The 14,013-nt window shown below is 37.0% G+C and overlaps 1 protein-coding gene across 1 annotated transcript in view; it reads left to right on the top strand.

Moving 5' to 3' along the window:
* eipr1 (EARP complex and GARP complex interacting protein 1) overlaps window positions 1-14,013 on the top strand; it is a 41,106-nt gene that overhangs the window by 18,423 nt on the left and 8,670 nt on the right. Inside the window, exon 6 of the mRNA XM_077586089.1 lies at window positions 1,881-2,017. Coding sequence (XP_077442215.1) covers window positions 1,881-2,017 — 137 coding nt within the window. The remainder of the gene's footprint in view (window positions 1-1,880; window positions 2,018-14,013) is intronic.

Below are 14,013 nucleotides of genomic sequence, written 5' to 3'. Positions count from 1 at the left end.
CCTACGGACGCTACAGATTGGTGGACTGGTGGACTCCTTTTGCGAACATGTTGGGAGTTCGATTCATATGGCTTTTCTGCATACATTATTAGTGATGCACCGAAAATTTTCGGCAGAAAATGACATAAATAGCCATTCGGCCAAGATAAAATTAAAGCCGAAAGAATATGGCCGAAATAGGTTGTGGTGACGCAAGCAAAAACCCGCTGCAAGCAAGCGTCTGTTTGAATTAAACAGCGAACGCGGCATCAAAATATTATGATAGGGGTACCATCATTTTTGAACACACTTGTTCCATGAGTTAAAAAATATTTCTGTTGAACTACAATTCAAAAATGTCAGATTTTCATTGAGTAATTTTCATAAAATGTATGATCATTATTATTATTATTATTTTATATTTATATTTATTTATTTTTATTGAAAACTTTCACTTTTATTACATTCTCTTTTACCCCTCCTGTGACCCAAACCAGGACAAGCAGTAAAATGTTTGGTGCAATGTTTGAGAGGCATTAAAATCCTTAAAGGAACACAGAGCCCCAACTGTCTTCTCTTTCAAACCTGGTGTGTTTTTTTGTTTTTGTTTTTTAACCTCTTCTGATTTCCTGCTTGTCACTCACTCACACTGCCTGTTCTAGGACAGCCGCTTTACCCACTCTTTGCGACGTGGTACACTTACTGTACTTTTTTTAATTAACAACTATTTTACCTACTCACTCATTTACTCACTGACTCACCCAGTCCCTCACTCACTCACTGGCATTCTCTTTATGCTATTGGAGAAATAATGAGAGGGTTCCCAAACTTCCCACAAGTTGTATGGCAACAGCTCGATTGATGATTTATGCCTAAACAGCGTGACTGTAGAGCAACTACAAAATATACAGAAAAGGAGAAAAATCAGGATGTAGACCGTTGGAGGAAAGGAAAAACATGAGGATTATTATATTTTTTATGACTGTTTGGTACGTCTTACTTTTAGTGGGGAGGAAAAAAATCCAAATCCAGCTTGTAGAATCAATATCAATTCATTTTTGGACTTTCATGAGAAAAGATTGCATGTGAAGTCCTTCGATTACTTTCCTTTTCATCGTTGCCCTGAGACACAAATAGCAGTTTTGATGAAAATCTATTGACAAACATGCTGTGCAAAAAAAAAAAAAATAATAACAGCCCTTGTCTTCACCCAACATTGAGTTACAGTTGTACATTACAGTGTTTGCATGTTCTCGCCATGCTTGAGTAAAATACAAAAAAAAATAAAAAATGAGTAAAGGTGCAGGTCTGCTGAGGTGCATTGACAACTTTCATAAAATGCAAGTCATGTATGAAGGTGAGTCCAATTTAAAAAATAAATAATAAAAACTCCCAATTGTATGTCATTTAAGGCGTTCATATAAGTTACAATATTTGAAATTCAGGCAGCCTTAACTTGCACGTGTACATCATTTTTTTAGCAATCATCTGACATTTTTCATCTTTAATGCATTATGAACATGTGAGTTATCGTGATTTATGTCACTGATAGTAGAAGAGGCATGGTTCAGTGCAGGGGCTTGCTTACTGGACAGCAGATTTTTAGTCATTTAGGGCATCTTAAAATATATGAAATCACATGAAGCAGTGCACGTTTGCACTTTACACTAAACAGTTGTGATTTTGATGTTGTAATTCTAGTGTGGTTTATTGAGCAAATATTAACTACAATGTAGTTTGCATCAAATACTGTATAATTTCTACACAAACTACACATCCTGGAAAGCACGTGGAGAATGTGAGGAAAAAGCCATATCTCTTGGAAAATGAGCTATGTACCATAGATACATTTCAAGTGGCTGCTTAGAGGTGTTAATAAGGTGGGCCATGATACTCTGCAGGTCTCCAGCACCGCTATGCTTGAGGGGAAAGGACAGCTTAAGTTCACCTCTGGAAAGTGGAGCCCTCACCATAACTGCAGCCAACTTGCCACTGCAAGTGACACAGCTATAAGAGGCTGGGACCTTCGCACCATGTGGTGAGTTTTCTGTAAAAGGCTTATCTGGTGTAATGTAGCAATCATTTATCTTTCTACACTCACATGCCTATTAAGATAAAACCAAACTGAGTAGTGGTGTTTTCTGTTATTCACCTGATGTCAATTTACAATGGGCTGCTAAATGTCTTTTGTCGGGCAATACACCAGACCAGGGGTCTGCAACCTGCAGCTCTGGAACCACATGTGGCTCTTAACTCCCTCTCTTGTGGCAACCTGTAGATATGTTAAAAAACAAAACAAAAAAAAACTGTAGGAATTTTTAAGTTGTCAGAAAAAGAAAGATGAAAGGTAATGAAAACGTTTTTAAAATGACCTAAAATGTAAAAAGTGACCAAAAAAGTTTCTAAAGGGAAGAGGAAAAGCAGAAAATTGACATAAAATGTCCATGAAATTGCCAAAAATGGCAGCGAATTTAATGATTAAAAAAAAGGCAGAAAAGAAAAAGATCAATTCGTAACCATAAAATATCCAAAGACAAAAGAAGAAATGCAGAAAATTACCATCAAATGTCTTTGATACTGTCCAAAAAGTATTAAAGTACTATAAAATGTCCAGAAACAGAAAAAGTCCTAAAAATTACCATCAAATGTCCACAAAATTGCCCAAAAAAGTCAGACAAATTGATTTAAAAAAAGTAAGAAATAGAACATTCAAAAAATATAAAAAAAAAAAAACACAATAAAAACTAATTCCTAAAACAAAAGAAGAAATCCTGCAAATTACTATAAAATGTCTACAAAATTGCCCAAAAATTCAGAAAATTGATAGCCAAAAAAGTTAGAAAAAAATTCAAAAATAGCCATAAAAGCTCCAAAAAATGAGGTAGAAAACCTACCATAATATGTAAAATTGCCAGAAATGTCTAAAAATTTGACGCAAGTATATGAAAAATTGGGTCTGGTAAATCGGACTAACACTAGCACACTGTTTCATTCATCACGATGTTCAAATGTTTTGTGGCTCCAGACAGATTTTTTTCTGTTATTTATTTGGCCTAAAATGGCTCTTTTGACAGTAAAGCTTGCTGACCCCTGCACCAGACATACGTCCAACAGATAGTGTTTCATCCAACTCTCCCACCCGTTGACGATCATTTTTGAACAGGCATCAATTGATGGGAAGGGGCATCTATCGCATACAGTCATAAAACCCATCAGACGGCAGATCTACACTAGTATATATTGTTCTCATATTTAGCTATTAATTATTATTATTTTTTTATCAACAATAATGTGATTGGACGTGGTGCTATATTATGTGAAATTTGTGACTTGGGGTAAACAGTGTTTATGCTCTGTCAGAGAATATGTCACATTTACGTTGTTTGCAATCTTTTGACTGTTAAGGATTCAAAACTCCACAGTGCGTGATGAAGTACGCTACATGACAGTCTAACATTAATGCTCCTGTTTGACGTGGAGTAGATGTACTTCTTCACATTAACCTCGTTACTGCAGATTATCGGTAACACATCTTGTAACCTCTAGCTTTGAGTGTGTGTGCAGGGGGTGTGCTTATTTGTTTTCCACGTGTTTGTGATATATGTGATGATGTGTTAGGTCAGCACGTGTCGTGTGGGGGCTCTGCTAGAGGAATAATAATCACCTTGCCATCGATCACCATGATAACAGCAAAGTGCAGAGGAGATTGAGAGGGGTGCTTGGTGAAGGGGAGATAGACAAGAAGAGAATATATTTACAAGATGCGTATCGCGGCCACTGATAGGATGGGCGCAACATTGATATCACTCTGCCTTGTAACAAATTAAAGAGTTCCTGCACACTTCATTTCGGCTGCCCTCCCGCAGCTCTGGGTTTTGAAAGACTGTGCTGATTTGGCCGTCAGCACATAGGAAAGTGGAGTGAGGTGTCTTACATCAGGCCTAGTCATCAAAAGCCATAGTCTCATCTGTAAAAATCATAATGCACCGCTATTATTTCAGAGGACAACTCCAGCCAGCATAAGAGAATACATCTTGAAATTTTGAACAAAGCAGCAATCAAAAAAACTATATACTGTATTTTAATTAGACTTTTGGGACGGATAGCCGTGGCAGAAAAATGTCAGCAAAATATGATGTAACCCTCCCGTAAGGCGTGGCACGAATTAGCAATTTACTAGACCTATGATTACATTTAAAAAGAAAAAAAATATGTTGATGTGATGGAACAAATTTAGCATATTATTAAAATGTATAGTTTTTTTTATTTTTATAAATGAACTTTGAAAAATCAGAAAATTCTACACTGTCCCTTTAAGGCATATTTTAGTGGCCAAGCATTCTTGGTTTAAATTGCTGCATGTGAACATTTTTTTCAGCTTTGTTTTGACAAAATAACATCAACCCATCCATCCATTTTCTATTCAAGTATTGTTCCTATTATAATTATTATATTATTCTTTAAATATATATATATATAAAATTACATTAAATATAGAGAAAAGCAACTGAGATATTTCTACATTGTACATCCAAAAACTGCAGCAGAAAATATTTAGTTTTTTTTTTGCTGACCAGTGTAATGCTTTAATACATTTTATTTGTATAGCACTATTCATTAGACTAGAATACACACACAAAAAACAACAAAAAACTACAGCGGCAGAAAGAAAAATTACACCAGTTGAGTTATACAAGACTTTACAAATTAACACTAAACACATACATATAAACAATACATGATATAGGACAAGCACATGACAATAATCACACATTAAAATCAGTTCTAAAAAGGTGGGTTTTGAGTTGTAATTTAAATGACGGTACGTCCATGCAGTCAGCGATTTGTACCAGAAGAGAGTTCCAAAGGGTGTGAGCAACTATCAAGAAGGCTCTGTCACCCTGTCACAGTTGGGTTTCAGATAAAAAATGAATATGAGACAAAAAGTTCAGAATTCCAGCATTTATTCCATGTTATTTACATCTAGATGACAGAGCATCTTTTGTTTGAAGTCTAGCGAAACAAACTCAGCTCAATGTATCCATGGTAGATTTTACAGTCCTCTCCGAATCTTGGGATTTGTCAACTGTTCTGTCAGCTCTAACTGAGCCACAGTAGTACGATATGTGCTGCACCCTGTCTCTGAGTCACATAATGCTTAAAAAATAAAAATAACTCTACTGATAAAACAAACATACATGGATTCTGTTCTAGTTTGTACAAATGTAATATGCAGTTTTATGTAAATTATGGAACACCCTACTCGTATATTGGGGCAAAAAAGCAGTGTTAATGGAAATATGAGACAGGTTTTGCAAGTTCTTCCCTGACTTTACTTTTTATTGTGCATTATTTAGAAACTGAAACGTATTAAGTATTTTTCCCCCTTCCTGAAGGGTGCAGCCATGTTTGTTCTTAAATTAAAGTGTATAGTTTAATGTTGGATTGTGATACTGTATGTGCTGTGTTACCCTCAGTCTCTTATTAAGGTGATTTATTCAGATTTTACACAAATATTTTATGTTCATCAAAATTACAAGTAACTCCTTTAAATGATATAACGTATCTTTTTGATGAATGCATGTTGGCTGTAACTGGTTTATGTCATTTTAGTATGCAGGAGCCTTGAGCCTTTGAAAGAAAAAGCAAGGTCAAATGATATGTGGACAGTACACAACCTCATATTTTATGTTGCACGTCAGCACAATTATTAGTTAAATGCATAGTTTAACCCCCCAGTTCTGACTTGAGTGTCAAAAGGTATGTTTTCACTGAACATGCACACAAGTCATTTGCCCAAATCACTATTCATTTTTGCAAGCTTGTTGGCATGTTTTATGTTTAGTTAAAAAAATAAAGCTCAACAGTAAATCTTTTAAATTAAGTGATTTTATTATGGTCAAAATTCTTTACTTGGGCATTTTAACAATTTTGTTATGCTGTTGTGTCTTTCAAGGGGCCCAAGTGCACTTGCTTTAACATTGATTGCAGGACAATGCTATAATTTAGTAGATCTTTGCACGTTCCAAACCGGTGCAAGCTTTATTGTTCAAACACATCTGAAAGCTGATCTACTAACCAGGGGCACCCAAACGACCAACCTTGCCAGTTTACAGTTCATTTAGTACCTATCAAAACGTGCAAAATACTGGGAGGCATCAAGCAAATAGCACACCCATTGTAATTTATCAAACCTGTGGTGGACCACGTCTGAAAGTTGTACTAAACTGACTGCGGTTATTGTGATGAAGGGGAGAATGATTATTTTCTGCTAATCATTTTTTGAAATACCAGAAACAAAAATGATTGAGACATTTTGGAGCTCCTGAAGGAGTCATGCAATATAATCACCTTTGACATAACTCCTTTCAACTCTGAATTTGGCACCAGCCTCACCCAGAGCATTTTTTTTTTGTGCCAGCCCAAGTTTTAAATGCAATGTTTAGCACAATGGACAGATTGAATTCTTAAGCACTCAAGACAAGTTAAATCAAACAAAGCATGGCTTGTAATTGCTGGCTTTGTCCAAATTACTGGAGTGTTAGATTGCACTAATTTGCATGTTGTGCCCTCCTCAGACAATCTCTTAATGTGCAGACTGTCTGGATAAAAAGCAGCCTAACATGCCATGGCAGCAACCTAAGGTGGACACACACTGATGGTGCAATTAGAGCCTGAAATTCACTTCATCATGGCCAAGATTCAATGTATGTTCGATGCAATGTGAACTTCTCCATTTCACATTGTGCACTGGTGTCTCTGACAATGACTTTCGAAATAGATCCTACATTTTAGTATTTATTACTCCCATTCCAAGAAGTTTTCAATCTCATAGCAGCCCTCCAAAGGTATCCATCTACACAGCTGTATAGCTGCCAGACCTGCAGCCACAGTATACACTGCAGGGTGCATACTTCAAATCAGTGCAGTGCTGCAGTAACGAATGGCTTCTGCACACCTCTTATAGAACCAAAACTCTTCCAGACAGACAAAACAATCTCATGTCAACAATGCACATGACCAAACAAATCATCGAAATGTGACTGTACTTCCACATGCCTGGACTCAAGATAAACCATCGTGCTTGAACTTTTCCTCATAATGTAACGTTAGCATATACGCCACCATTATGCAAAAATCATTTTCTATCAGGACGGTCACATTTTCTATTGTAAAAGTAGACAATTATGCAAAATATATCAGCTGTTTTTAAATCTACTTTTCCATATGTTACACTTGATTTGAGAGTGACCTTTGGAACCTTACTGCAGTCAAATCAATTATATCTAACCTTTTCATATATTCCAGCCCCCTTGACTCTGTTAGGCATATACTGTATTTGGAGACTTATTTATGACCTTAGGTAGATCCTAGCATAAAAATGAACAATGAGTTTAGTGTTATTGAAGACAATGGTAGTGCAGTGGATCAATTCTCACATAATGTGGTCATCGCAACAGCCCTGCAGACAGACGAGTGCAGAGTGTAGTCTTCCCTTCCCTAAACATTTCATATTTAACGTTCAAAAACTATTCCCTCAAAAACTGCATGAAACATGTAGTCACTCAAACTTTTTTTTTTCTGGGGGGCTTTTCCATGCATTTGTTAGCCTTTTCTGTGTATTTTAACTCCAAATATCACCTTTAACATACGCACCCATCAAGTTTTAAAATGCAACAGAATGTTTGCTAATAAATTGTTACAATGAGAACAAAAGAATTAATCCAAGAGAGATTTAAGATTGTTTAAAACTGTGCATTGATGCAAAATTCAGTTACACATTAATTCTTACTGGAGCCCAGTTAAAATAAATAAATAAATAATGCAATTGTTCAACATAGCAATTAATGCAAAGAATGACTCATTGAAAAAAAACGGCAAAGTTCTAATGGATCATGTACACTCGATGTAGAACTTTAAAAACACGCAGGACGGGGAACATAAATTGATTCAAAAGAAAAAGGTAAAAGACAACAAACAATCACTGGTCTTATATTTCTTCTTGGGCGGTTACATCGTGAACCCATGTGACATTAACGATCCTTCAAGATGTGCTTGGGTTATTAATTATTTTTCATAAATCAATGGATTATTCTCCATCTTGCTCTGTTTATCTTTCTTTATAATTATTTCTCAGCATCTGATGTCCCTCCCTTTATACCTGCCACCCCGTCATCCTTGTCTGCCAGCCCAATCTCAAAACCAGGCTTTAATTTTCGAACAGCAATGAAATGATTGCTCTCCTTGTTCGATTTTTCCTTCTCCCCATCCTTTCACATAGCAGTTGTCATAGAAACAGAGAGTGTGTGTGTGTGCCTGTGTGACTATGACCGTCTGTTCCAGTCGATTCCCTCAGCGGAGAGATTTATCGGCTAGACTAAGCCAGTAGGAGGTTATGTGTACCAGGTATTCCTCTGGAATTTGTTTATCCAGCCATATTGTGGGAACTGTCCTGTCATTTTGGATGGACAAAGAGAGACTTAAAAGTCACAAAATATAAAGACTAAAAAGTTTGAACTCGAGGTTAGGTCCTTGAGGTAGGGGGTTGTAAATAAATAATGAATGGCAGTGTAATGTTCTCTGATTTGATGGAAATGTGAGTGTTTGCTGCTCTACTTTGGTATTTTCTGCATTTACACACAACAGTGTTTGTGAGTGTGTTTCCCCAATTTTATGTTTTTTATCTGCTAGTGCCTAACAGTGTGTGTAATAGGTCCCCTGTTCCCCCATCAACCCCCATCACACACACTCAGCTTTGCTGGCTGAATGACAGTAGATTGAGTGTGTTTGGTGGCTTAGGCAGAACACAACTATAATCCCCCACACTCATACAAACACACACTCGCACACGTACAAAAAAAAAAAGTCCCAGGTCTCTCCGCTATTAGCTGGAGCCGAGGGAGTGGATGTGTGCGCGTGTTGCTTTGTGTTCATGTGTGTGTAGTGGGGATTGCTTAGTGACACCGGAGAGGGAAAAGGCGAAACTAACCCAATTTCCTGCTCCATTTCCTTTTCACATGGCAGGCACGTCCCATTCCACGCTGGAACGGGTTAAACACTAGCCACCCTTGAGCCCGGGGTCACAGCTTTTACACAGGAGAGAGAGCCCTGTGAATAAATCATGCGCCTCAGCTTCAAAATTAAACATCAAATTGTTACTTTAAGTCAGCATAAACATAGAAGACTGGTGTTTTGTGTCTGACAGACTATTAGTATTTGACAAACTCACCTGACATTTAATTGAATTATGAAGTTAGGTGGGCATACGTTTCAGTACAGTATGGTGCAAATAGCCCGAGCAGAAGCAAAAGGTTCACAAACTGGGTTTGATTAAAGCAAAAGCATATAGTCAGCGTGAGACGTCATGCATGAAAGCGAAAACACATTTTTCTTTGATGTTATATGGCTGATCCATTATCTGATGGCTCGTGGTCGTGGTTATGGTCGTTATGCTCGAGACTGTCTGTTCGAATCCCATTCGACGAAATGAAGCAAAGGTCTGGCCAACCGGTGTTTCAGAGACATCTAAAATCGCGTGACCACTGCAAATGAGGCTGTTTTGAACTAGGTGTGCATGTCTAGAGTGCATTTAGATTCAAATGTGTCAGAACCATTTATCAAATGGTGGGTTTTTGAAAAATGTGCTAGCATTATTATTACAGGACACCAAAATGAATTATTTTCAACTAAGTGGCAGGGAAAGTAAATTAGAAACATTTCCACAGTGACATACATAGTGGCATCAGTGATTCTCAAGTGTGGTATGAGTACCACTGGTGGTATGTGGGCTCTCTCTAGTGGTATGCGAAAGAATAAATGAATTAAATGTTCAAACTGTGCATAATGTTACAGTGCGTCGCTGTGAAAACCACTTACGTTCAATGTTGTCATAGTTTTATTTTTTTTGTTTTTCCATTTTTATGTTTTTGGAATCAAACTGAATGCATACATCCCAAAAATGTAAACATTTGATTAAAAAAAAAATAGACATAAAAAATTGGGGGGGAAATGGACATAAGTGTTTTTCACATAGTAGTGACGAGTGGCTTCAATTTATTTATTTTTTTTAACTGTAAATCCAGCACAGTATATTTGTTGAATAGACTGCAGTTCAGTTGCATTGTTGTACTTTAAAGTACAATAAATCTGCATTGTTATCATTTAGAAATGTTTTTCTTCAAACATTTATATATTATCTATCTCTCTCTCTCTATATATATATACTGTATATACAGTATATATATATATATATATATATATATATATATAGAGAGAGAGAGAGATTTTTTATTTTATTTGAAGGTGTATTGTGGAGTTTACAATGTTAAATATTTTTCTACATTATGCATGCTCTACCAATGCCCAGATGAGTACAAAGAGCCCTGACTTTTAACTGCGACTGCACCTATCAGCTTGTATCGTCCCTTCAGTGTGTTCGCCCGAACTTTTCTTGGAGGTGGGGAGTGGTGGACGGTGACGTCATGCTCGTCAGTGATTCCAACTTGGTGGCTTTCTTGCTTTCCAAAGCCTCCTGGTGACTTTTTTTCTTTTTTTTTGTCAAAAGCGACTAGTGAAAAATCTAGCAACTTTTTTTTTTAGCGTCATGCTCATCCCCGGACACATGTAGTGGTGCATTGCCTAGCGTACGACCCATTTGGGATGGAAACTGAAAGAAACAAGAAGTCAGCTTCAAGCATAGCCCAAACAAAAAATGAGAAGTTTATTCAAGCCCATGTACTCACGTGCACCATGCTCAATCTTGACACAGAGGCTGTGATTACGCTTTAGGCCAGAGGTGGCAGTTGTGTGTAAAAAAAAAAAGTGACAAAACCTGCAATGCAGCTTTAACTTTTATGTGCAATGTATCTCCACTTTCAATCATTGTTTTCCTATATTGAAACACAGTGTTAATGTTGACACTAATAGATACCTCTGCCTCATTAATAATGAACTCAACCAAATCATCTGAAATTTGACTGTACTTCCACATGCACTGAGCCCAAAATAAACCATTGTGCTTGAACCTTTCTTCATAATGTAATATTTGCAATTTAGCATATCCCACAGTTATGCAAAAATCATTTTCTTTCAGGACGGTCACATTTCCTATAAAAAAAAGTTCTATCTCAGCTGTTTACTTTGGGTTTACCTTTTTTAGGCATTTCAGGTAAAAATGACTGGAATGATAAAGTGTTAATGAAGCAAAATCCCACAGTGGTCACAGAAATAACTTGAATTTACAAAAGTAATAATAAATAACAAATATATTTAAAAGCAATGAACGTCAGACATTGTTTTTGAATTGTGGTTGAACAGAATCATTTTGAAAAACAAACACATGAAAGAGGCCTCATGCTTTTGCAGATTTACCCTCCAACCTGTAGGTACCTTTTTGAATGTTTTATCTACAAACAAACACAATGACAATGATTTGACAACAGTCTTTATTGAACACATGAAAGGGTGAGGCACGTGACATGGCAGCCATGAAAGAAGATTTGTCAACGTTTCCCTTCAAAAGCAATATGCAGGTTTAGACATCAAACTAAGTCCTGCAGCCGTTTTTTTCCCATTTCATATTTATGATCTGAGCCTACAATTAATGACTTGTTGTTCTTTTGTTTTAAGTGTTTAATCAAAAAGAAATAACAAACGAGTCAAAGTCAGATTTTCACTTAACATTTGAAAATTCTCACCCTCCTAAAACGGGTACGTAACATCTGCATTGCAACAATGCATTGATTAGAGCATGGATTACAAATCAATGTATCCATGCTGGTTTTATTGTTATGACTGCATTAAATATTCAACATATGGTGTAGAAATTCCACGAATTTAAGCACAACACATTTTTGTAATCTGTATTCCACCTATAAAAATTAAATGACAACGCTGAGCTTTTGACAGGGATCACTGTTTATGTGTATGCTTGAATTACAGACATGCGCTGCATAGTCCATAGCTTGAATTATATATAGTCCCTCTACCCTCTACTTGTTTTTAGACATTTTGTCGCACAGGCACACAAAAGCTTGTAGCTGTCTTGACCTAATTGAAGCCCAGCAGTTTGCCCCGGGTCATTCTCTTATACCTCCCTTATTTTAATGAGATTTTTAATTAGCATGTTAATTGCCTAATGTGATCAGAGGGGTGACGAGCTAGCTAGCTATCTGCTGTTGGCATCCAGCTGGGCCATAACACTTGAGGCTTTCCACTCTGCTGAACATAACCCAGCCAAGCTGAGCTTTATTAGGCGAGCCTGGAGAGGAAATGGTTTTGAAGATTATAAAGTTTGCTTTTTGTTGTGGTGGGTTCTGTTTCTTTTATTCATCCTTAAGGGAAAAGTAGAGCTGTGGTGAGCATCTTCCATTTAATTATTAAACTGTTTGTCGTTTAATATACTGCAGAGAAAGTAACCTAAAAAGTATCATATTACGGCTGGAATGGGCTCCAGCATGCCTGTGACCTTAGTAAAGATAAGCAGGTCAGAGAATGGATCGAGGGATGACTGAACACTTGTAACAACCTTCATGCCCATAGGTTCAAAATGTAAACAACTACGTAGCAAAAGAGAACATAAATTACATTGTGCGCCAACAATGCATATGTAAACAGTAACCATTTACTTGGACTTACTTTTGCCCAATAACTCAAGTACAGGTAACTTGGTTAATACTCCATCATCTGCCATCAACAGTACCTTTTTTTCCGTTATGGTCTATGCACTGCTTATACTATTCTGCCAAATGCAGTAGCTAAACTTAACACATTTTAATGGGATTTAATGGGATAGTCAACTCAAACATGTCTCTACAATAATATGTTCTATGCGGCCCCATTAGTCGAAACACAGTTTTTTGATTAATATTGTGTCTGTGGAATATGAACAAGACAGCAAAATCCACCTGTTTTTGTCCATCTCTGGGGGCGGCCATTTTACCACCTGCTGTTCACCTAAAATGCCATCACAGTTGCTCTGGGCTCAGGTAACGACCAATCATGGCTCAGCTTGCGAATGTGACATGACCTAACTAAGAAAACATATGAGCCGTGATTGGTCGCTAATTGTGCAACTGTGATGTCATTTTCAGTTGACAGCAAATGACAAAATGGTCGCACCCTGAGATGGATTAAAACAGGTGGATTTTGGTGTTTAACGGGGAAGTTAATCTTAAACATTTCTTCACAATAATGTTATATATGATCTCACTAGTCTACACATGACATTCTGATTAATATTACATTTGTGGAATATGAGTTATGAGGCAAAATCCATCTCAGGGGCGGCCAATTTGCCACTTGCTGTCAACTGAAAACGACATGACAGTTGCTCAGGGCTCGATCTGGCTACAACCAATCACAGCTCACCTCTTTTCTGAAGCTGAGCTGTGATTGGTTGTTACCTGAGAAAAACTGCTGGATTTCACTGCTAAACTCCTATTCCACTAACTCAATATTAACCAGACTACCGTTTTTAGACTAGTGGGGCTGCATAGAACATATTATTGTGAAGAAGTTTTTTGGGGGGTGCTTTAATTCATATTCCACAAATGCAATAATAATCAGAATGCCGTGTTGAGACTAGTTGGGGTGCATACAACTTATTGTTATGAAATGTTTTTGGTTGACTTGCCAATTAGCTTACACTGTATTGAAAGGGAGAGCTAGCTGAAAACTATTCAGCTTAAAACTTGAAACCTATCACCATCCACCGTGATATTGACCTTTTTCCGGTTGTTGAAGCAATACTCGTCTGTTATATTTTGCATTAACACAGAACAATGCTGTCTACGTGTAAGCAGCAGTAGCCTCTCGCACCTCATGATTGAAATCTGCCTCAATAACCATAACCCTTTCACTCTGTTATTTCTGCTTTTATGCATTTAAAGATCTGCATCTGTAGTCCCGTACGGCTCCTGGTATAATACTGATTTAATATTTACCATGGAATTTATCTCTTTCAGCTATCCAAAAGAAATGTGTCATTGCTCGGACAGTGAAAAAAGCAAAATGGTTACCAATAGCACAGTAGAC

This window comes from Vanacampus margaritifer, chromosome 1 (genome assembly GCF_051991255.1).
Source record: "Vanacampus margaritifer isolate UIUO_Vmar chromosome 1, RoL_Vmar_1.0, whole genome shotgun sequence".
NCBI classification, from domain to species: Eukaryota; Metazoa; Chordata; class Actinopteri; order Syngnathiformes; family Syngnathidae; genus Vanacampus; species Vanacampus margaritifer.
Note: the sequence above shows the minus strand (reverse complement) of the source record. Positions and strands in the feature narration are given on the sequence as shown.